This window comes from Eutrema salsugineum, unplaced genomic scaffold, assembly GCF_000478725.1.
Source record: "Eutrema salsugineum unplaced genomic scaffold, Eutsalg1_0 scaffold_1, whole genome shotgun sequence".
Taxonomy (NCBI): Eukaryota; Viridiplantae; Streptophyta; class Magnoliopsida; order Brassicales; family Brassicaceae; genus Eutrema; species Eutrema salsugineum.
In genome coordinates this window covers 13,162,712-13,187,590 of record NW_006256909.1, presented here as the reverse complement: position 1 = coordinate 13,187,590, position 24,879 = coordinate 13,162,712, and the positions used below count along the sequence as shown (strand labels likewise).

The 24,879-nt window shown below is 37.8% G+C and overlaps 3 protein-coding genes and 1 pseudogene across 3 annotated transcripts; 3 read left to right on the top strand and 1 right to left on the bottom strand.

The window, feature by feature from the left end:
• Positions 1-1,632: 1,632 nt before the first annotated feature.
• Positions 1,633-2,757, top strand: LOC18029171 (annotated as a pseudogene).
• Positions 2,758-3,964: 1,207 nt separating this feature from the next.
• LOC18028314 (membrane-associated progesterone-binding protein 4) lies at positions 3,965-6,197 on the top strand. Its single transcript, XM_006414551.2, has 8 exons — positions 3,965-4,138; positions 4,436-4,512; positions 4,591-4,662; positions 4,781-4,818; positions 5,148-5,191; positions 5,412-5,458; positions 5,570-5,744; positions 5,870-6,197. Exons 1-8 carry the CDS (start codon positions 4,031-4,033, stop codon positions 6,035-6,037), a joined length of 729 nt encoding a protein of 242 aa, XP_006414614.1. The 5' UTR covers positions 3,965-4,030; the 3' UTR covers positions 6,038-6,197.
• Positions 6,198-6,398: 201 nt separating this feature from the next.
• LOC18028313 (Fanconi anemia group D2 protein homolog) lies at positions 6,399-14,250 on the top strand. Its single transcript, XM_024150087.1, has 31 exons — positions 6,399-6,755; positions 6,839-7,262; positions 7,349-7,600; positions 7,673-7,885; positions 7,977-8,108; positions 8,197-8,326; positions 8,408-8,454; positions 8,529-8,630; positions 8,716-8,823; positions 8,943-9,085; positions 9,190-9,284; positions 9,384-9,462; positions 9,553-9,601; positions 9,683-9,763; positions 10,008-10,103; positions 10,192-10,295; positions 10,432-10,891; positions 11,120-11,161; positions 11,248-11,452; positions 11,541-11,674; positions 11,806-11,986; positions 12,077-12,312; positions 12,405-12,500; positions 12,720-12,815; positions 12,897-12,929; positions 13,036-13,164; positions 13,274-13,334; positions 13,436-13,491; positions 13,570-13,626; positions 13,726-13,846; positions 14,028-14,250. The coding sequence occupies exons 1-31, from the start codon at positions 6,424-6,426 to the stop codon at positions 14,159-14,161; spliced, it is 4,428 nt and encodes a 1,475-aa protein (XP_024005855.1). The 5' UTR covers positions 6,399-6,423; the 3' UTR covers positions 14,162-14,250.
• An 836-nt stretch (positions 14,251-15,086) lies between these two features.
• On the bottom strand, positions 15,087-19,164 carry LOC18028312 (protein PAT1 homolog 2). The gene is made up of 5 exons (XM_006414548.2): positions 18,729-19,164; positions 18,185-18,336; positions 18,020-18,076; positions 17,825-17,900; positions 15,087-17,679 (listed from the first exon to the last, which is right to left on the bottom strand). Exons 1-5 carry the CDS (start codon positions 18,778-18,780, stop codon positions 15,662-15,664), a joined length of 2,355 nt encoding a protein of 784 aa, XP_006414611.1. The 5' UTR covers positions 18,781-19,164; the 3' UTR covers positions 15,087-15,661.
• Positions 19,165-24,879: the final 5,715 nt, after the last annotated feature.

Below are 24,879 nucleotides of genomic sequence, written 5' to 3'. Positions count from 1 at the left end.
AAGTTTAAGGAAATGTTATTGTTGGATCGTTATATTGGAGCATAAGGGAAAATGAGTGTGGGGTTTGGTTTGAAGTAAGTTTCACTATCCAAATTTTCAAGTAAGTTTGAGAAAGTGCAGAGTAGTACTTCCCGTATGGTACATGGTTTTGGAAGTTTTTCATTTATTTAATCGTCGTTTTTGCTTTAAAACGTTATTATTAAGCTTTGGTATCATAGACGATAGTCTTTGATTAAATTGATTTTTGTAAGACGTTTGGATTCGATCTTTGGGAATAAAATTGCATAGGACTTTAAGTGTTCCTTGTGTGTTAAGTCAATGCAATGACAATGCCGTTTCTGTTAAGTAAAAGCGGGTTGTCTCATAGATCGTCAAGTAGCTCCTCAGGTGGGTCCGTTTATAAGGAATGACGAATCTCGGCTTAATGCATGTTTATAAGGAATGACGAATCTCGGCTTAATGCATGTTTAAAACAAATATCAATCTCGGCTTATTGGCCCTATCAGCGATTTCCCATGTGAGATTATTTTAGATTCCTTAAAAATGAAACTCTGACATTTCCCTCCCATTTTTCTCGGATCCCATGTGAAGGCCATCCAAATTACATTTTAGTAACTCCCAAAATTTTAAAACATCATCATTGACACAGGGATTCGGATGATGGGCAATGAAAACGTGACCACAAGGTTATAACGCAGAGTAGAGAAAAGAGATTTAAAAACATACATCAAAACATAACGAACAAAACAAAACAGAGTAGAGATTTGGTCCTAAGACTCTCCCTCGACTTCGCAACAGCGGTCGTCTATCTCCTAAGACCAAACTCTTTGTCTTTCCCCTGCTTTTGTTTCACAACCACATTACTGTTTCTCGCAGACCTACAAAACACAACTTGCATATGTTAGGGCTACTAGTGGAGTAGTCGTCCCTTGGCTCACTATTTTCCAAATCTTTGGGGAGATCACTTTCTCTCAGTTCCACTCAACGACTCGGTGAGTACCTAGATAAATATTTTGATCCAAAATTCCAAGGTAAATATATGTGTTTCATTCATCATCAGCCATTTGCTGCGGGATATGATTCTTGACTTGAGCACTTATATCTTTGCTAATATGTTTTCTAACAAAACCAGTTTATTTCAAGTTATAAATTTGCTGTATATCATCATTTGTATAACATACCATAAATTCCTCACTTTGACAAAAATAAATCGAATTAATAGAGTTTTTTAGTTAAAAATAATATTTATAATATAATATTTAAATTTATTGTTTCTCAACATTAGTTTTTTTTTTGTAATTTTTATCGATTTTTTAAAAACTTTTTTATGGGATTTTCTTAAATTTAAATTATTTTTAATTTAAATATTAAAATTTTATCATTAAAAAAATAAAAAGTTAACGGAGATTATCGGGTTACCTTTCATGAAATTTTCCAAAAAAAAATATATTTTTTTCCTTTTATTTATAAAGAGAGACCCTAGAGATTTTCTACTTTAGAAAACCTAATCGTTAGAAAGAAGTCACAAACCAAAGTTGCAAAGCTTCGTGATCGTCTCTAACCCTGATTCAAGATTCTTCGTGCTTCCCTCTCCAGCTCGTTGATTCTTGATTTGATCCTAAAGTCTATCAGATGTTTTCCAAACTTAGGGTAGAGAAGAAGGAGCCATCGCCGAAGCCACCTCGGTCTCTGCACACGTCACTTCCATTAGTTCCATATGACACCATCGTTGATATCATAGCACGTACATTACTATCCGACTATCTCCCTCGTTTCCAAGAGTTTCCGGTCACTAGTTGCATCGCCTGAGCTATACACGAGACGATCTTTGTTAGGCTGCACCGAACACTGTCTCTATGTCGTCCTCTCTAACCGTTTGTATGAATTCCGCCGCAAAGCCAACAGCAAAAACCCTCGCTTGGTCGCTGTCGGGTCGCTTCCTCTTATGCCTTGCCATGCGAGTTACGTAGCGGAAGGTTCAAAGATATATGTAGTGGGTGGATTATACGATCAGGACATTAAGTTGATCGACTGTATATCTCACACGGTGCAAACCATCTCAAGAATTCCTAATCTCATGTCTGAAGAGGTCGCTAGCATCATCGGTGGGAAAATTTACATAATCGGAAATTGTTTGTGTGATGACATGGTGAGTTGGAGTGGGAGAGTCTTGGTGTTTGATACAGTGACTCAAATGTGGGAGCCTGTGATGACAAAGCCAGACTCGGTGTCTGGCCTCATGTTTGATGATGTGGTGATGGAGGATAAGATTTACTTGACAAATATTGAGAGTAGCTTCGTTTATAGGCCGAAGGAAAACAAATGGAAATTGGACAAGAAGCTGGATTCTAAAGTATGGGAGGGTGCTTGTGTAGTCGACGACGTATTGTATTATTACGATGTTCACCACAAGGGCAAGTTAAGAGCGTATGATCCAAAACAGAGGCGTTGGAGAATAGTGAAAGGTTTAGAAGATTTGGTGCTTCAGACGGCCACTTCAAAGTGGTCGAGAACGGTTATTACGGTGGGAAGTTGGCTCTGTTCTACCCTAAAGAACGTAAAGAACCATGCAGGAAGAGAACAGGAAATATCAAGTGGGCCTGGGAGACAACAGTAGAGCTGTGGTGTGCAGAGATTGCTTTGGAGAGACACCAAGGAGGAGAGATTTGGGGTAAAGTGCAATGGTGTGATGTTGTGATTGATGATGAGAAGTTTTCCAGCGAGAACTATGTGAAATGTTTAGCTGTTACGATTTGATTCAGACCACTCTCTAAATACCATCCCAACGTTGTAATTATGAGTGGAGCTAAACTCTTTTGGTTTGTTTTTAGGTCACATAACATATATTAGCTTTAATTATTCAAAATATTTAGAGCATGCAATTTCCTTTGTGAACAAGGCGTATCTTACTAGCTAGCTAAGCCATGTTGGCCTGGGTATTTGGTTTTAAGTTTATTCGTTTTTGGTTTAAAACTTTGTTTATGTTTTCTTCTTAAATCGCTGCCTTGAAGTTTACTTGAAGTGTTGTGTTGAGTCAGTCGTATTATAAGGTTAAAACCAAAACGTTTATATATACCACAATTTTCTCCTCACCACGCCATTTTCTTGTGGTTTTTGAAACCGCCTTGCTCAAGTTTAGGAAAGTCTCAACTACAAACTTTGGGTTATCAACGATGTTGATGGAAACAAAAAAGATACACTTTTGCAGGTGAAAGAACATTTGATCCGAGCTCAACACTTAATGAAGAAAATCAGCGGATCCTTAAGTACTTTAAGCTAATGAATGAAGACTCAAAAACATATTTCTTGTGACTTCTTTGAACAAAGGAAGCTTTCAGTTGACTCGGTGGTTTTGTTGACCTCTATAGGGCACTAAGAGTATTACATATGGTTTCAGCTGTAACATGCAAATGTTCACCAGCAAAGCTAAACCACAGAACGAGCTTAATTACTGCATTAAGTTAAGCATTCCATTGGTTCCTAACACAAAACTTACAACAAATATATGATTATCAAGATTAAAAACCTAATACTTGTAAACATGATCACTAATGTTTTCTTAATTTAATTTTAAAATGATTCAAAACTCCTTCCTAACTCCTAAATTAAAAAAGGAATCCAAACATAACGTTTTAATTTTTTTTTTTGTAATTTATTTATTTAAGGTAAGCAAGTAGTTTCACACGATAGTTTGTGCTATTTTAAAAAAAAAAAATCTCTGTGCGCTAAGTTTGGAAAAAAAATTAATTTTTATGCTATTCAGAGAAGTTCTTGATGACAAAAAATAATGAGAAAAAGAGTAATTCTCAAATTTTATATTTAACCAAAAATTTATACAGAAAATAATGATACTATCATATTTATTTAATTGTAAAGTGCACCCTGAGAATTCAGGTGATTGCAATTAAGTACCAATAACTTTTTGTTCTTAAAATTAAGTCCTGACATCCTAAAAAGTGGTAGGCATCATCGGGAGAAAGTTCGCTGGATTTTGGAAGCTTCGCATACAAACGCAAATCCGATCCAATCGATGGTTTCGTTGAGGAGATTTTTGTTATCCCCGTTTTTCGGGGTCACGTTGATCGTCGTTCTCGTCGCTTTCTTCTTCAGATCTTCCCTCAGGTCTCCACAACACCAAGTACCCACTTTTGTCCTCTTAACTATCTCCTTTTGCTTACTCTCTACACTGGAAATCTCTCATATGAAGTATTTTCAAACCAATGAAGTTTGTGTACTTTTTGATTGAATTGGTCCTGGAATACCCATAAAGCTTGTCTCTGTTGTTGTAATGTTCCTGTGATATGGGTCTGAGTTTAATCACAATTGAAATAAAAGAACCAATTTTTATGATGTGTCAATGTCTGAATTCGTTTAGAGCCTCCATTTCTGATAGTATTTTGTTTTTGTGTTTTTCTTTTGCTCTCAATATCACAAGAGACTCTTTTCTGCTGAGGAATTGGCATTGTACAATGGCACTGATGAAACGTTACCTATACTCTTAGGGATTCTTGGGTAAGTCTTCTCTTAATGTCTGTTCAAGTCTTGGAAAGTACACTTGTGTAAACGAGTATCTTTGCATATGCTATACAGATCTGTGTTTGACGTGACAAAAGGAAAATCACATTACGGTAGTGGAGGAGGTTACAACCATTTTGCTGGAAGGTTTGTTTTTTTTTTTTTTCGATCAAATTATTTAAAGAGATTCTCATATATTCTTCTAGCTCCTTGTGTTAGTTTTCTTGCTGATGGAAAGTTTTCTTCATGTAATTCTTTCGCTCAGAGACGCTTCTCGTGCATTTGTTTCCGGGAACTTTACAGGTACGAATTGTTTTCCGTAGTTTTCTCTGTTAATGAAAAAGTTTCATCATCTTTTCTAGGAAATGATCACCATACTTTCTTGATCCAACAAAATATTATGGTTTGACATGATAATCCCGAGAAAAGAAAAAGAAATCTAATCTCTTCCCTTGCCAATGTTATGCGGATATTTTCCTATTTCCATGGTCTTCCTCCCATTTCAATGTTAACATCCATTAAGAAGTCATAATCATTCAAACTTTGTTAGCTATTTGCAGAGGATTATACAGTAAGACCGTGAAATCTGTTGAAACTTCTCACATGTGTGCTATGATTCCTTTCTCGTGCAGGTGATGGACTTACAGATTCGTTACGTGGGTTATCTAGCAGTGAGGTAATGCTCTTCTATCTTTACGTAGTTCATTAAAAAGTATAAAGTGGTCTTTGATCTTGTCACTGTACCAGATGGGCTTAATATCTTCATAGCTACCACTTTCTAAGATATTAGATTTACTAAATGTTTCATATTCTACAAACCCGGCTGTATCTCTAGTTAGCTCAGTGAACTCATCTCTGGTACAACCGTTACTTGTGTGATAAATTCTTCTTCGTAGGTGAAGAGCATTGTCGACTGGCGAGGTTTCTACTCCAGGACATACACGTAAGCTATGTGTTTCATTCTGACAAAAAAAAAAGCTGATGCTTAGTAAGAATTCGGACAATAAGGTCAAGTTGGTTTGGTCCTTTAAGCTTTTAATTTTTGTGACCACAGTCCTGTTGGGAAGCTTATTGGACGGTACTACGATAGCCAAGGGAATCCAACTAAACATCTGAAAGGAGCTGAAGCAAAAGCCTCGAGAGGTGCACAACTCATGGAGAAACAAAAGACTGAAGAAGACAAGCAAACGAATTGCAACTCACGATGGAGTCAAGATGAAGGTGGAGAGGTATGAGCGACACTTGTTATCTTCTTATCAATTCGGTTTAAAGGAGTAGAATGAGAATGTGTTGGTGAATCTTTGATGGCATCTAAGAGCATAGGATACTAAAAGATAAAGCTATTTTTTGCAAGGTTTGGTGTGATGTTGGTGTGCCGAGATTGGTACAGAGACCTTTGGAGATAGCAATAACTGGTTCGATGAGCAAACGTTGCGCTTGCTTTGAGGAAGACCAACTTGATCAGTCTGGTTTGGAGATCTATAAAGGCTGTGAACCTCTTGCCAAGACTTGCAAAGTGTGAATTTTGATCACGAGACTTTGTCTTAACAAGTTTGCAATAGCTAGTTTCTTCTTCCGTGAGCCTTTGTATTCTTGTATAGTACCACCATAGAAGTCTTTTTGTATGGATGTATCACGTGTAGTTTATGTGTAATTAAGCTAAATGGCAAACAGTTTTAATAATTTTACGTGTACTTTCGTTACACACCGTGCCGTTTTGCTTTTGCGTCAATAGATTGCCTGTCATGTAAAGAGGAGAGTGGGCGCTTCTTTGTTGAAAATTTTGGCGCTTGCTTCTTCAGGGTTACGAAAATTTTGAAAACAAAAATTCTTCAATCGGAGAATCAATCAGCGAATTGGGGAGTAAGATCCATCGTCGGCGATCTAAAATCACAGTCACCGGAGAAAATGGTGTTTCTCTCTCGCAAAAAGCCTCCACCGCCCCCGTCGTCGTCTTCAGCTGCTCCGCCTCCCAAATTTCCGGAGCCGCAAAAGGAATCCGTCGAACCCGACCCGGTGGAGAAGATGACTGCGATTCTGGCGGAAGCTGGATGCACACTGATGAACCCGTACGGTCCGCCGTGTCTCCCCTCCGATCTCCACGCTTTCCGCCGCCATCTCACTGGCCGCTTTTCGTCTTGCTCCGCCAATTCCGGCGAGAGAGATAACGTCGATGCTCTTCGCTCAGTTTTCATATCTGGATTTTCGACATACATTCAATCTCCGAGTAATCTTCGTAGGTCAGTGTTTCCAATCGATTTGCTAAATCAAATCTGATATATTTCACTCTGTACGTAACTTGCTTGTTTCATATCTCTTGTAGAGTGCTTTCCTCTTCTTCATCAACTAAGAGAAACGAGACTTTAGTTCGAAATCTCCTGCTTGTATCTCCTATTCAACTTGACCTTCAGGAAATGCTACTCGAGAAGCTTCCTGAGTACTTCGACGTTGTTACAGTATTTTCCCTGGAGGAGGATGTTGCTCGCCTCATCATCAACCATTTCCGTTGGCTTGACTTCATTGTTAACCCCGATGTGTTCACCGATAAGCTGATGCAAGTTCTTTCGATTTGTCCTCTGCACTTGAAGAAGGAAATCATTGGATCGTTGCCAGAGATTATTGGGGATCACAACTCTCCGGCTGTTGTTGATTCACTAGAAAAGATGCTTCAGGAGGATTCTGCTGTTGTTGTTCCAGTGCTTGATTCTTTCTCCAACCTCAATTTAGATGATCAATTGCAGGAACAGGTGAGAGGTTCTGCTTCATCATTGATTTAGGGTTCTGCATTTTACATGTTACTGATGTAATGCCATTTGTTGTTTCTGTCTTGAAGGCGATTACAGTAGCAATATCATGTATTAGAACAATCGATGCAGAGCACATGCCGTATCTACTTAAGTTTCTGCTTCTTGCTGCTACTCCAACAAATGTTAGAAGAATAATCTCCCAGATACGCGAGCAGTTGAAATTCACCGGAATGGCACAACCTTTGGCTTCTCAAAATAAACTCAAAGGAAAAGTACCTGCATATAATGCAGAAGGGTCTATTCTCCATGCTTTAAGATCAAGCCTTCGATTTAAGAATGTAAGTTGGTTTTTATTGTAGTGTTTAAGAGTGTTTGTCGTTATCTGTCATCACTTTACTTTCTGTTTATAGATACTCTGTCAGGAAATCATAAAGGAGCTGAACAGTCTGGAGAAACCTCGGGATTTTAAGGTAATCGATGTATGGTTGCTTATTCTCATGTACATGAATGGGGATCCCATCCGGAAGAGCATCGAGAAGATATTTAAGAAGAAAGTGGTTGATGGATGCATACAAGAAGCCTTGCTTGATCAATGTATATGTGGTAATAAAGAGTTTGTGCAGGTGATCTTCATAACAATATTGAAAAGTAAATGATACCTGCAAAATTTGGGAAAATTCTTTTGCAAACTTAACTCGGCTCACTCATTTCTAGGATAATTTTGCATCATTTGTTTCTTTGGCTGAACACCTCATGTCATGCAAAGAAGAAAAAGCAAGGGAAACTGGCTCTCATATCTATACTCGTCTTTTTGAAGGGTTTTCTGACAATTATTCAAGACAAGAGGTAGGAATATGCTAACATTTCATGTCCTAGTATATAATAACTTATAGGATAAGTAGTCCACTTTTTTTCTAAGTCGAATTGGTCGCAGATACTAGGTGCCCTAGTGACACATGTGGGATCTGATAACAAATTGGAGGTCAGTTCAGTCCTAGAGATGATGACGGTTCTGGCGAAAAAATATGCACAGCAACTCCTTCCCTTTTCTTCCCACATAAATGGTATTTCTGGAACTTGTTTGTATACTAATGCTGATCCTGCGGTTTTCTTTTTATAATTTCTGATTGTTTTGTGTCATATAGGTATTTTGGACTACTTAGAGGGATTTACTGTTGAAGATTTGCATAAGGTGGGCATTAATCTTTATAATATTTTGGTATGACAGTATATTTATATTGTATATAAAAGTAAACACGATTGCAGGTCTATGAGGTTTTCAGTCTTCTCGCACTATCAGCTCGTGCAAGTCCTGATTCTTTTCGATCTTCAGTTTCAAATGAGCTTATGATGATAGTAAGGAAGCAGGTAATGTAAATTATCTCGCCTTATATCTTAAGGTACATTAGGTGATGGCAACTCGCTTCCAATTGTCTCGGTTTTATATCGACAGGTCAGTCATCCAGACCTCAAGTACAAAAAGATGGGCTTAGTTGGAACTCTAAGGATTGTTTCGTCACTTGGGGATGCGAACAGTGTTCCTGACTGTTCATCATCTCAGGTAACATCCAGAAATTCTTAGGAATTGATTGAATTTATCTTCCGACTTTGAATTCCAAGAGGAACTCTTGTTGAGTTGTTGCATTTTCTACTCATATCCGTCAAATTGTCATTTAGCAGGTTTCAGATTGTGGGGAAATTTTGGAGCTCTTAAAGACATCTGTAGACTCTTGCAGACAGTCTAACTTAGCCCAAATTATCTTCTATGATGAATTCACGACAATTCTCAGCCATAAATTACTTCAGCCAGCGATTATGGACTGGTAAATATTTCAGTCGCTTTTTCCCCGCTAGGTTGTTTAGTAGTTTTCAAGGCCCACACATCTTTTTAGTCCTCATGAGGAGGATATCTTATACTGATTTTTAGGATAGGGAAGCATCTGGGAGAATTTGAGTCGCTATTTCTATCCGATCTTGACAACGGAAAAATGGCTGATGAGGGTTCATATTCTGGACTAGAAGGTGTAATACATATACTATCCATGGGTCTACTAAGATTATTTGAATTTCGTCTGAGCATTGTATGAATTGAGCTCCATTTCTTTTCTTATCATTGTTTAGGGGATCTTTGGATGAACTTGGATGGTAGTATATCACCAATCTGTTTGAACATTTTGGCCCTGGCATCTTCGTCCTCAGGGTTGGTTTTATGAGACTATCCCTGCTTTTAGTTACTTTAGAAGTTCTCTCTGACAACTGATGTAACAACAAAGGATCACATTACCTGCAGGTCTTGTTGTCTGCAGATTCTTCCGTCATATTTTCTTTTTCTATCAACTGTAAGTTTTTCATCACTTGAAAGTGGGAGACATTTTCAAGAAACCAGAACAAACCTGATGTTTTCTTTTGCTTACATTCAGGTGGAGAGGTTGACGAATGATGGATCCCTTGCTGGGATTGATGCTCTGCTCGGATGCCCTTTGCACCTTCCTTCTTCCAAGGTGAGAAGTTAGGTTTTCGTCAAGAAACATATCGCTATGTTTCCAATTAGTGGCAAGTTTTTGATCTGCACTCTGACTTCTGCATGACTGTAGAACAAATTTGTTAGGCCTTTATTAAGAAAGTTTGAAATTCTAAACATGATCCCTGAACATTATAGTATTAGGAAAGTCTCTTCTCCATATTTATCCCTGTCTGTAGTGCCCCTCTTTGCTGATTTTTGGTTTATCTTGTCAAATGTGTAAGTACTTTGCTGCAGCTGGATGGCAATCTCTGACAAAGAAGCAGAGAGAAATCCTTTCTCTCTCTTTATATTATGCTGCAAACTGGATACGAGAACTCGTGAGTGACATGACCTTTTATATCTACATCCTTGCTATGCTATACTCGTTTCTATATGTTTTTATATGTTTTTTGTAATCGTTTGCAGCTTAACGCCTTCAGTTCCCAAATTGACAAAAGATTTGGCTGCATTAGTCAGGCTACAGAAAAAGATGTAACAACAAAGCTTCTGAAGCGACTCAGAAATCTAGTGTATGTTCATGCTACTTTGTCACCATTCAAGCTTCATAATGCGCTCCTGTGTTTTATGCTCATGTTTAAGATGTTTTGGGCGTCATAAAGCTTATTATTCATGACGTTCTGACGAAACCAATACTTTGTGAAGCAGATTCTTGGAAAGCTTATTGAGCAATTTGATTATGCTATCTCCCCAGACTCTACCGGAGCTCCACCATTATTCAGCCACAAACCAACATACTCACGTAGGGCATCCAGAGAGAAAAACTGAGAAGAGGAAGCTACATGATAATTCCTCCCAACGCAAGGGAAACATGAAAAATAACTTGAAAAAATCAAAGCACACGAATGTAGATGAAAAGCTGCGACAGCCAACTATTTTGGATGCGTTCAAGAAAGCAGGAGTAGTTACGAGTCAAACGCAGCTACATGAAATTCCTTCTGTTTCATCTCTGGATGGCAAGACGACATCAGTGTCAATGGACGAAACTTGTTCTGATGATGAATCTCTAAGTGTAAAGATTCCTCAAGTTTCTCGGGGACTTGAATCCCAAAGAAATAAGTTCAGGCCTCTTCTTCCTCAATGCCTTTCCATCTTAAAATTTCCAGAGGTCAGCCTAGTGAAACCTTTTTATCTGGCTGAATATTTGTATCTACTAGTCATTTGAATGAAGTCATCACAAATAGTATATATAAATATCCCATGATTTCACATTGAATGTAAGCCTGAGCTTTAGTACATTTTCCTTGGAATTTTAGGAGATATTTGCCCATACCAATCATGGGTGATATAAAGACTTGTTATGGAATGATTTATATTTTTAGCTTTTCACATATAGGTGCGGAGGGAGGACATAGACAGCCCTGAATATAAAGCTGAGGTACCAAAATAAAGACAAAAATATTCTTTTAAACTTCTTCTAGATGTGAGAAGTGCATCTTAACATCTTGTTGTTTTCTATGCTAGCTACCTCTGTATCTGTATCTTTTACAAGATCTTCATTCCAAGCTGGATTGTCTTGTACCTCCTGGTAAACAACTTCCTTTCAAACGTGGAAGTGCGCAACGCAGTTTCGGGACGTTCAAATTGGTTGAACTTGTCAGTCAAATAAAAGGACTTTTTCCAAGCCTCAGGATGCATTTGAATATAGCAGTTTCCTTGCTGATAAAAGGTAAGATAAATGGAGATGATCAACCTGCTGCGAAGTAATTAAAGATATTGATTTAGCTTGTTCTAATATGACCTATAAATAATAATAGGTGATGAAACTTCTCAGACTAGTTGGAGAGATGAGTTTGCTATGGCCGGAAATCCAAACACATCCAATATTGTGGTTTCTGAATCTCTGATTTACACAATGGTGTGCAAAGAAGTTTTATTCTCTTTCAGCAAGGTAACTTATATCATATCTAATGCCAATCTTGTGATATATATGGTTACCACAGTTACGTTACTTGAGTAGTTGTACACTGGTGGCATTTATTTCCTTTTAATCTCATCCCAAACACTTATGTTATTTGACAGATGTTGACCCTCCCTGGGTTTGAAACAGACAAATCACTGCTGCCGAATCTTCTTGAAGCCTTCCAGCACACTGACATACCAGTTGCTAGCTTTCCGGACATTCAACCTTTCCCTTCACCTGGGACAAAAGACCACTTGTATATTGGCGTTTATTGTTTCTTTGAAGATATATTAAATAGCGGTAAATATTTTTTCTTGCCTTACGGATCATTCCTTGTTATATGCTTACTTTGTTCTAACTCCCAATGCGATTGTTAAAATGTTGCTGCAGCTTGTTCCTTCTCCTTTGATCTGGCCTTCGAATGTCTTCTCACTTTACAGTTACTGGTGACCTCTGCTCAAAATTATCTTGGTAAGGTATCTGACGAAGCTACTAAAAAGAGGTCTTCAGGTCGTATTCAGGGTCTTGTACCCAGTCTGCATGCCAAACTGGGAACTTCTGCTGAGAAACTTCTCAGGCATAAATGGATCGATGAAAGTACTGATAATAAGGGTCTGAAGAACAAAGTATGTCCATATGTGACTAATTAAATGGATAGCACAATTTATGGTAGTGCTCAAATAATATGCTCAATGTTTTTAGCTTTTGGTTTCCGCAGGGTGAAATGGTACAGACTATATTACGAATATATCTGGAAGCCAGTGGATCCACATCTGATTTGCTCGATGAGCTTGCTTGTACCATTTTGCCTCAGGTACATGGAAAAATATTTTTCTAGGTTCCACTTTGCAAAAGGTTTGATGCGATATGAAAGCTTTAAAATATAAACGTCCACTTGTGTTATGGTCCGCTGGTCTCATGTTAAATTGATTAACTCGTACATTATGAAGTGGCTATGAATTTCATACACTATAAAAAGGTATGTCATATAAAATCAACTTGGTTTCACGTTTCTGGAATTTGTTTGCATTAGGCCTCTCTATCCAAGCCAACAGGAGAAGATGATGTCCGTGATCACGAATTCCCTACGCTGTGCTCAGCGACTTTCAGGGGATGGTACAAGACATTGGTAAGAAAAATTCTTACATATCTCATATTCTAGTCTCCCGTTAGAGACTAACAGCATCACTTTCTCTGGTCGTTTATGCAGCATGAAGAAAACCTTGCAATTCTCAGTAAACTGGTCAGTAATCCATCTTCGCTTTGTCCGATTCTCCGATTATTACTATCTTCTCTGCCATACAATTTAGGTTCTTACCTTTGTGTTCTACTATGTGTGTCCTTATTAGGTGAAGACTGTTAGCTCAGAGAAACGACAAAACTGTCAACCTGAAGCTACTAGAGCACACTTGAAAAACATTCACAAGACTGTAAATGTGGTAGTGTCTTTAGTCAACTTATGTCGATGTCATGACAAGGTGACCCATTTTCTTTGCTATGTTTCATAAGCATAGACATTGCGTGAAAACTGTCAGATACGAGGCAGATTCATGTAATGCTGATGGTTGTTATAATGACTTAAAACAGGTTACAATCCACGGAATGGCTATAAAGTATGGTGGGAAGTATGTGGACTCGTTTCTAAAAGGTATAATCTCTTACATCTTCTTATCACATTAGAGTAGATTACTTGATTTAAGCTGGCTTGTCAATTTGAGATTTGATATTGGCAAAACAACAAATGTGCAGTTTTTGATTTCTTGGAAGCACATTTTCAAGATCATAACGGACTAGTCATCCAGTTGGTAAGTTGTACATCATGCGTCTTTTCCTTAACTGTTTCTCTCTCAATCCACTGAAATTTCCAAAACTGACATGTATAGGTTAAAGATCTCCAAAAAGCTACAAGAACATTACAGACTCTATGTTCTGAAGCCAAGGTTAGTTTCAGAATCACGTTTGCGTATTTTTTTTTTTGTTTTCCCCTTCTCAGAGACAGAATGAATGACTATGTGAGTTTGTTTTTTTGGGAGGTTTAGGGTATGAAACAAACAGCCATCACCAGCAAAATACCAGCAACAAAGAGATCTTTGGAGCGTTTTCTGTTTCACGTTAAGGCTCTTCTCCATACAACATCACGCGGTTCCAACTTCTGGATGGGTACGACATGACTACACACAAAACCAATTAGTTTTGCTTTCACTCTTTCTCTATCTCTCTCTCCCTTTCGCGTAGCTCACTAATTTTTCTTCCAATGCTTCGAAATCTTAATAAATGTTACAAATCATTATCTATTCAGTAGTATTAAACACTTTATTGAATGCGATTCTTTACTTTGCAGGTAGCTTAAAACACAAGGACTTGAGAGGACAAATAGTGAGTTCTCAGGCTTATGTAGATAACGAAACAGATGAGGTAGAAGAAGAAACCATGTCCGGAGAAGCTCCCATGGAAGAGGATGAACTTCCCTTGTGACCTTTAAGACTGGTAATTATTTTCTACATTAAATCAATTTTTAGTGTCTTAATTTTATTCTTCTATCTATAGTTCGGTGAGGATGAATCTAGAGGAACAAAACTTGTGTTAGTTTCTCGTACCATAATCAATCTCATATATATTAGTTTTTTAATTAGTTTTAGATTGCACTACTTTTTAAAGTCTGTTGGTTATATCCAATTAGTTGAAATCTTGAAGCCATAGGCTTTTGCATAAAACTTGATCACTAAACAATTTACATAGCAATTATAAATCCCAACATTATTCTAATCTTTGACGAATGACCAAATTATATTATCAACAAGGATGACCAAAAAAATAAAATAAAAATGTGAAAGCTTGCTATGAAGATATATGAAGAAAAAAGTACATTGGTAGTGATTGATGAGAAGACAAAAAATTTAAAAAGAGCCGTGTCAGGTAACAAGTACATGCAAACTGAACTTCAAGTCAAAATAAAATTTGATAAAATTTAGACAAACATGAAACACCTCATTACTTTTGGCTAGGTACAATGTACATGTCTTTTTCGTTTTATTAAACGAAGATAGAGTGCAAAGAAATAAGAGACAGCTAAAGTTGCACGTGGCATGTGAGCAGTTTGCAAACTCTAAAAAGACATGCTTCACGTGTCTTAATTCCTACCACTTTATCTAACCATGTGCTCGATTGAACTACGAATTTCTTTCTCTTTTTTGTTTTGGCTATGAAGAACTCGGAATTTCTAAAACTATCAGTCCGTCTACGTACAATTGTCCCTTTATTTTCGTGGGGTTAAAAGCTATTTTATCAACCAAGAAAAAGTAATCAAAATTAGAAACAAAAATTATAAGTCAAAATTAGAACAAAATCATAGGAGCTTATGCTTTAGTAATAAAAGGATTGCGTAAGCTTTAAGAATAAGTTTCAAGTTTCAACTTCTTAAAATTACAGAAGTATACATTCAACTAACAACGACCAAATTGGAGGTTCAAGACATGATCCAATAGAAACAACATTTTTGAAAAAAGATTATGCGTTCCTTATTATTACAATGCACATAATTTCAAACAGACCCACAAAGATGCTAAGACAACAAAAAGCCTTCTTAGCTACCATCACCATTCTTCTTCATTCACCATCAGTCTGTACAGAGTCACAAACACAAGTCTCCTTCCAAACTCCTAAAAACCCTAATGAGTCCTACAAATAGGAGTTTTCATCACAGAGCACCAAAAAATACAGCTCTCTCCCCGGATTTTCATTTCTTTCTCCTTTCCGGTTTTACCAACTCCCCACTTTCAATCTTTCTTTCCCCACCAGAAGGATTAAGGATTATGAAGTTTAAAGAGAACTAAAACACACAATCTATTTAAAATAAAAAAACATGTATCACCTGAGCCTTGTGAAAGATTCCTACACCAGCTACTTCACAAGTTTTCCATGCCCCGGACTCTTTAATCCATATGACCTCACAGTTTGTTTCCTATATGGTTCAACTTAACCCCTCACAGATTCAGAGCTGATCTGACCACCCCTTGCACGTGTCGCTGCCTCGCTAACCGGTGATGCTTTACGACCAAAGTTCAGTAAAAAATTCCGCTGGTCTTCATTTGTATGACGCAGACTCGCACGTAAAAGCTCAGCAGGCATTTCCCTCTTTATAGCCAACACATCAGCTGCATTGTCCTGGTTTTGACCATGGATCGTCTCATACTTGCTCCTGCAATATTTGGTAAGAAGTGAGAAGAACTCATCAAACGAGGCTCTCCAGAGTCCATCGTTGGAGCTCCCATGGTTGACACGTGGAACCCCAACCACTACTTCAGCAGCTCTCTCGAGAAGAGATACCAATACAACCGATGCTCCATCACCGGAAGGGCTTCCTATTGGACGGAGAGGTGGCTGCTCCGAAGAACAAACCACAGCTGCAAGACAAGCACTCAGTGCTCGGAGATCCATTGCTTGGACGCAAACCGTAACTGCTTTGGCAAGATTAGATATTGTCTCTGCTGCAACGCTGTCTGACGGTAAGCCACCAAACAGAAACCTGAGGTGGCGGAACACAGCCATACAGACAACGCGAGCAATCTCAGAACCGGGAACGAGAAGTTGTAGATACTTTGTGAGCAGTTTCCTACCCTTGGGAAGAGTCGCTATGCGTAGAAAGACTATATCATCCTTGGCGGTCAAACCAGTTTTCTGGCCGGTTTTGCTGAAGGGATCAACAAGTTGAAGCGATGTTGCTAAACCTTCTAGCAAAATCTGCCGTTTTCTCCTGAGCAGAGCACCTGCGTCTTGTGGCCGGTTGAATTGGAGAGTCCTATCAATGTCAACTATGTCAATAAGAACTCCAAAAGCATCTTCAATTGTGACCCTAGCTGCAACAAGAGGTTCTTGCTCTAGATGCTTCTCAGATCCCTCATGATTAGGAGGAGAGTCAACCTCGAGTAAGGCTCGTGGCCTGCAAATAGAAGGAAGAGTAATCTTTCCAAGAGCATCCACGTGAACTTGTGGTTGCTGCTGATCTGAACCATTACGTGACCGAGAAGAAGATTGGTGGTCCTTGAGATGAGAAGGATAGAATTGAGTCTTTGCTCTAGACCCGGCAAGCTTTTTGGCAAGCCGGGCTTGGTGGTAATAGTCATTGACATATGGGTCGTTGCTGTGTGAATTGGAATGCTGCATCTTGAGAATGCTCTCTATCTCTTCTGACGTCATGCACTTTGATCTAAACTGCAACCCGGTCTCGCTTTTCTGGCTAGACAAATCCGAAGCCTGTTGGGATATGCCTCTGTTCTTTCGGCTTCTATGAGATGACTTGTGTTTGTGTTCCCTTACTTCACCAGCACCAAAAGGAGCTTTATGTGATGGTGAAGGATACGAACTATACAGCTGAGATTGTAATGCAGCAAGGTGAGCTAGAGACTGTCTCTGCTGAAGAGAGATCAACTGTTGTGAAGTGAAACCATTCCGAGGAGGCAACTGAAGTTGCTGCTGCACCAGACTGTGTAATAAACCGGAATGGTCCCCGTGCAGAAGGCCGGGGTCAGTGACCCAGTGAGGAGGTTGCACCATGTTACCAAGAGTAGGACCACATGAGGCATACCTAGCCAAGTTACTACCATAATGAGGCGGTCCATGTGACGACAAACCCGGAAGAAGGAGAGTAGAGTTTGAGAGAGGAGAGACGTTTGGAGCAGAGAAGGTCAGCTGACTACCACCAGGGAGAGAAGGAGCACGATGAATATGGCTCGGTGAAGATAGTTGAGATCTGTTGCTGCCAGGTGAAGGGAAAGACGTGAACGTCGATTCCGGTACAATGATCGGCTCGCTATTATAATGCTGCAGCTGTGTCTGCTGCTGAGGATATGAAGATGTCCTGTACAAAGGTTTTGAGTTAGCAGATGATTGTGGCTGCGAAGGCCAGGTAGCTTCTTGAGCTTGTTCTTCAAGCATGTGCTGGTCCAACCAGCTTGTGAACTCATTATCTTGTGTCCAATCTGTAGCAGTCGAACCTGGAGATAAAAAGTGCTGTTAGAAATGGTGATAACAGAAGTAATTCTGAGGTTTCCAAAGAAAAGCACAGAAGAACAAGAAAGAAACTCAGCTACAGAGAATCTTGAAGTTTGACAGTAAACAGAGTTGGGAAATTAAACTCACTTTCCCTTGAAAAGGAACCTGATCCTCTGACACCAATTACTCCAGGGTGTTTGGGCCCTGTTACAACTCTGTTCAGCTGCACAACATCAAACACCAACAGCAAAATTAGTAAGAATAAGCAGCTGATAAAGCCATATGAAAAACAAAACAAATGCTGCTTAGCGTCATGATTGTAATCATAAACAAAATTCTAACCTTTGCAAAAGTTGTTGCAAGATCATCCATGTCAGATAATGATCCTAAAGCTGCACCCTGAAACCAGAAGTAGATTTTTCATCATTAATACCCATTAATCTCATACATATAAATCCAAGAACTTAGTTCAACTGAGAAAAAATAATAATAATAATGAAGCATTACCTCTCTTTTATCAAACAAGTGATACTCTTCATCATCGGCATGTCCAAGAAGAGCAGCATCATCGTCAAGACCTCCCAATTCCACTTCTTCAAGACTTTGACCAAAGAACTCATATTGAGATGCGTCAAAGAGTGTACTATTATTAATATTATCTGCACAAGAAAATAAGATCCAGTTTCATCAGACACATGAGAGCTAAGTTATGTCCCCAGGACAAATTCTTTGCCCAAACTTGAACCTCTGTGTACAAATCTCAAAGCTTGGTAAAAAAAAGTAGATCCTTTTATTCTACGTTACTGCAAATCTTGAAAAAAAATCGAATCAAACATGATTCAAAACCAAAACAGAACATAGTAAAGCATAAACCATCTCTCCTCTTTGAGTTGAAACGAAGACTATGTTCTTTAAAACTTTTTAACAAACTCATAAGCAACTCAAATCATTCAAATCTCAGATTAGAAAAGAAGAAAGAAATACTTAGCAGCTGAACCAGAAACGAAACAACTTATATTACTCGATTTGAAAACACAAGAAAGTAACTGACCTGAGGAAGCCCGAGCTAAGCTGTAGAGATCTCTAGAATCAGATCTCTCCATGATCAACGCAAGAAAAAAATAAGAGGTCTCGAACTAACAAAAGCTTCACAAATCAAGACGAAGACCGCTTTAAAAAATCCAGCGAATAAACAATCGAATCTTCCTCTAGCCACTAGCTCTAGAGGGTTGATATTGCTTGTCAACAAGATGACAGCTAAACAAAAGAAAAATGAAAGGAAAGTAAAAAAATCAGCTCAGATTCCTAGGGTTCCCAGATTTTCCGGGGAAATTGAAGAAAAAAAAGTTTCATCGGAAAGTCGGAGGAAACCTCTCTCCCTAGAGAAGAGAAGAGAAGAGAAAGAGAAGAGATTAGAGAGAAGAAAGAGAAAAGAAGAGTCTTTTTATTTTGTTCTGTGCGTAACATTGACACATGGATCTTGCCCGAACAAATCTTCACTCTTCTTTTTTTTGTTATGTTAAATAAAAATATATACTCGCAATTTGTTTTTTTTTTTGTCATCAAATAATTTCTTTATTCTGTTGACATAAAAATCAAGTAAAATATTCTACTTTCCGATTTTTTTTTCTTAACTTTCCATCAACATAATATTGACAAACAAAAATAATATATATCTATTTTGAGATATAAACTGGTAAGCCAAGTGGATACATACATGTCAATATGTCATCTAAATATATCTTTGTTTACTTGTGTAACTGTTTTGGATAACTTTGAATTTTTTGTTTTGGTCCATAACACATCCACTAACTATAATATAGTATATATTTGATTCCAATTATTTTTTTCTCCTTAACTTTATGGCATGACTTGTTTAAATTCAACTTAAAAATGTTAGTTATAAAACATTTAATGCATAGAATTAACAAAAAATAAAAATAAATGTGTGTACAGATAGATTAAAAATAAATCAAGGCAAATTATATGGTCTATGTGAATTTCATCCGGTCAGTTAAATTTGAACTATTGTGAACACTTATTATACACAACTCAAATGGTCTATTTTTTTTTTTGTATAGACAAGATTACTCGGTTTCTGCCAAAGTAAGTTTTAAATTGATATATTAAAATTTGTAAATTGTATGAACTTCAGAGTCCATATTATTGATTAGCAACCAGTTTCTTTTCTGCAAACACGATCAATTGTCATAATCGCATTCACAAAAGTTCCTCCCATCATCACATGTCTCCTCGAGTTCATTTAGCTTGAACTTATGAGGACCAGTATTTTTTAGAAAAAAAGCAGCATCATATGAGAGCATCAAACAATTAAGCAAGTTTGCTAGGGACAAAACATATTGTAACCCAAGAAAATGAAGGTTTAATAGTTAACTTTCCACTTGCAAATGCATAATGATGCATATAAACTTGTTTTGACCGTATTTTAGTAGTATCCTGTTAAGATAATATTGGAATCAGAATAAGTTTCTTCAAGCATTAATTTTTTTTTGATGTTTTAAGAGTTGAACATCAACGATAGGAAAAATTAAAGAGTAATCCATAATATATCGTAGTTTGGTCATATCTATCATGCCATCAATGACATTAATCTGCATAGAAGACAATCGTTATGAAAAGTAAGATTTAAAAGTTAAGTTGAAAACTAACTAAAAAACAAATAAGGAATTAAATTAAGAATAATCAAAATGAATTTCAAGGAAAGAGAAAAAAAACTTCAGCTGGATGAAAATCTGGAGAAACTTGACCAGAGTAACGACCAAACCCAACAGATTAATGACTAAATTCTCTCCATGGATAGTGATACCGCCGTATTGGTTATAATCTTGGTTATAGATCAGTATTATCTCTTTGGTAACATTGATCGTCGTTGTAGGTGCTTCAAGTTCATTACCTTAAACGATCCAATATGTCGAAGTGACCATCAAAGATTATGTAAGAAAGTTTCGATCTCCTAACAATATTTATTGTTTTTATACTAAAGTTTGGATTTAATGGCCATAACAGACTTTGTTGCTAATTTTCAAAATTTTCATTATAAAGAATAGAAAAATAATTATTTATTGAAACATATGTTTAAAAAATGAATGAAAATGGGAAGGGCATGATGCATTATGACTATGACCTCACTGGTATTGGCAAGAACAGGATGAGGCCTTGGAGGGGGGGGGGGTATATAACGACTGATCGTGGCTGGATCAGTTGAAAGAAAATGTCTATTACATGATCTTTGATTACAAATAAGGTTTCATATAACACAATATCTAATTATCTTGAGACGGTTGTTGTGGAGTTTGTGTTTCTTAAACTATTTTCTGCTTTAAATCTCCATACTCGTTTTTTTTTGGGTTTTGTGTATCTTACAATTCTAGAATTGATGTTACGTTTTGTTAAAAACATGTATATATATTATAAATCACTAAACTCTACTATATAATTTGTAATTTTCATCCACTAAAACTTTTTTTAAAAAAGCTACTTATTAGAAATCGAATGCATAGATATTAACAAAAAAAATTAATGTATAAAAAGAGAAAAAAAAAACATATAAGTAACTGCATAAAAAAAATTATATGGTCCATGTGAATGGATTTCATCCAATCGGTTCAGTTTGATCTCATTTTGGCATTTATTGTACACAATTCAAATGGCCTGTTAGATATATATGTATATATATATATATATTGTACACAACTCAAATAGCCTGTTATATATATTTACTAGGTTATGATGTACTCTATCTCGACCAACTTAAATTTTAAATTCGTATATTATAATTTGTAAACATGAATTTCAGAAACCATTATTGGTGGTATACTTCGCACTCTCGGTTTAACCCGATATAAACTGAAACCAGTGTAGAAAGACCTCAGTTTATAATGATTGGTATTTAGGTTGAATCACGTAAGTTGGCCAAAGTCTTTCTAGGAAACCCATTAAAGTTCAGTTCCGCAAATCGGCACTTTCTAGACCTATTAATCAACTATGTAAAGCCCAATTAAAATGAGTCTAATTATACGGCCCAACATAAGGCTTTTCCACTTAGCTAAGGTTTCTTATTTTTGGTTCTCTCTTCTATTGAATCAATCACTTGAAGGTCATTTTAGCAGAGAGAGAGAGAGAGAGAGAGAGAGAGAGAGAGAGAGAGAGAGAGAGAGAGAGAGGAAAATCGGAGGAGAGGGATCAATTTGATCTCATTTGAATGGAAGATAAAACCTGATTTTGACCACTTTTCACCATTGATTTCCAAAATGCTTACTTAGTTTTAGGAATTTTTATTATGATTTCCATGTATTTGTAATTGTAGTTTCAAGACTCTTTTCAGAAAACTTAGGGAAGATGATGGCAAAATAGAAGAAATCCACATTTTAGCTCAGAGTCAGACCGTCAGAAATTCAGCCTCAAATGAAGACTTTCTCACCGTCCGATACAACTCAAATTTGAAGACCATCAAGAGTAGACAACCAGCTTTCCATAGCATTTTACATCACAAAGATCCAACGGTGCAATCAAAAGATATATGGAGAACAAGTTGACCCAATTCACCAGTCCCGGAAGAATCTCACCCGCGGCAAAAACATGTTTTACCTGCCTTGGAAGACTCTCACCCCGGGTGGACCTTAGGACAAGCCACAAGGCCCAACATGAAAGCCCACTTTGCCATTTCTCTTCAGAGAAGCCCTAAATGAGATATGGAAGACCTTAGGACCTATAAATACATTCTTTAGCAGCCCTAAACGGGGGTGTGCTCCTGTAATGAGATTTTGAGCCACCAAACTTTGTTTTTCTAGGGTTAGACGATGGAGATGGGGATTTTTCCCCATATCCATTGTTCTTCATCCTTTTTATCTAATTAACTTTTCTGTTTCATTCTTTTGCATTCTTATATGTCTTTCATCATTCATTGCAACATGTAGATTAGTCCTAGAGAGTCAAGTTGTTTGAAGATATCGACAAGCATATATATCGATTAGGATTTATATTGTTCTTAGCCATATTCTGGATCTCATCTCTTCTAAGTTATCTGTAAAGCATGAAAGTAGATTCATGACCTATTCTCTGAGCCTAGGATCGATCAGAGCCACGAGAGAGCTGTATCAGATCATCCATACCTAGCTTCAGAAGAACATAGTCGCTATAGGAGTCGAAAGCTACCTATAGAGAAGATGTGAGCAGACGAATTCAATGTTCACTGCATGATCTTAAGTTTAGCATGAGAGCGAGAGTAAATTGCTAGATCTAAGAAATTAGTTGATTAAGGTGACGACAATTGGTTAATCATGCATGTGTCTATTCTAGTTCAATGCTGATTCCCAGAAACAGATGAAGATAAATCACCCGGAAGCTAATTGGAAATGCCACCATACATCGATTAGAGTAAACCGGAGAAGTCTAAATCGCCGCCTATGAGTTTAAGAGTCTTTAGTTTGAGTCGATATGCTTTAGATATATTTTTTAACAATTCATCCTGCATTGCATCTCTTGTGAATACTAGATTAGGTTTAGTTTAGGATCTTAACCAAAAACCCCAAATCTTTTATTGGTTTATGAGTTTGCTTACTTCCTAGTTTGTTGTTTCTTGCCGATTAGACATCCTTGCTGTGGATCGACACCCTAAGTTCTACAACGTACATATGTGCATTTCGCAGACACTAGGGTTTTATAAATTTAAAATTTTTGGAGGACCAACGGGCTTGTTAAAAAACAACCCTAGGCCCGCAAGCCCATCAAGTTTTTGGCGCCGTTTCCAGGGAGGCATGAAGTCGCTGGAGGTCTAAACCTGGGAGGTTGAAGCCGCAAACGACTATATATATATCGAGTTTCTGCCAAAGCAACATAGGAAGTAAACCAAATTCATAAACACCCTAAATTTTTCTTTTTGTGCTTATTCTTTCTTCTGTTTGCCCTAGTTTCAGAAACCTTTGAGGCATGGATCATCCAAGAAGAAACCCTAACCCCGAGCGAAGGTCATGCGACCTGTGTAAAGCTCCCTGCGCATGTGAATCACCCTCTAGGCGTGATTTTGATCATCATCTTCGGAACTCTAATCCTAACCACCACCATGGAGACTGGCGACCTCTACACCACCGAGATGAGCCCTATTTGCCACACCTAGTGAACCGTCGACCATCTCATCCTCTTCCTCATCAGATTCTGCACCAGAACTATGAGAACAATCGACTTAACATCCTGATTAATCGATTGGAAGCCAAGCTGAATCAGATCCTTGCCTCCCAAGCCCTCATCGATGCTGCCCTGCGAACACGGATAGATGACGTGATCATCGGCCTTGACAAAAGGTTTGATTAACTCTGTGAGCATGTGAAGACACTGGAGGATCAGAGAACCAAAGCTAATGACGTGTTGGATCAGAGAATAGAGTCTGTCAGGGAAGAACAAGACAAAAACAAGTTCAACATTCGTCAAAACGAAAGGGAGCTGCAAACCCTAACCTTTAAGATCGATGACTTGGATAAGGAGCTGAATGAAAGTAAAAACCAGACCTACGACTACACATTGGAGCTGTGGCAAGGCGTAGCAAAGGTTGAAAACAAGACAGAAGAGCTTGATGATACTTTAGACAAAGTTGTCTATGCTTTGGATGAAGTAGAAGAGAAAGTTGAAAAAAATTATAAAGATCATAAGGAGTGTGATCTGAACTCTACAATCAATGATTTGGATACCCAAGACGTGCCTGAAAACCACTGAAAGCAAGAGAACAACAATGGAGAAGAAGATATTTAAGAAGCAAGCATGGAGAGCCGTAGGGAGCTGACCGCGGCTGCGAGCTCTTCACCCGCGGCCAGAGCCACTCCCACCGCGGCTCTAAGCTCCTCGACCGCGGTGGAGCACGACTTCTCAGACTGGGAGAACTTTCAACCTCTTTCTGAAGCCTGTTCATCAGAAAACCGACCTCATGTGACCAGACCTAGGTTGTTTGATCAAGCTGTCTTCTCAATCACTGCACAAGCATCAAAGGAAAAGGAAGAATCCAACACTTATGCATCTTGCAACATGGTTTGCACTTGTGACAATGAGCTTCAAGAGCAATTCTCAGAAGATGAAAAGTATGTTTTGTTTGTAAAAGATCCAAACCCAGGGGACGATTCATCAAATGACAACACAGAACTAATAACCAAGAGCATATCCAGAGAGAGACTGATTAAATTCAACAAGTTTGT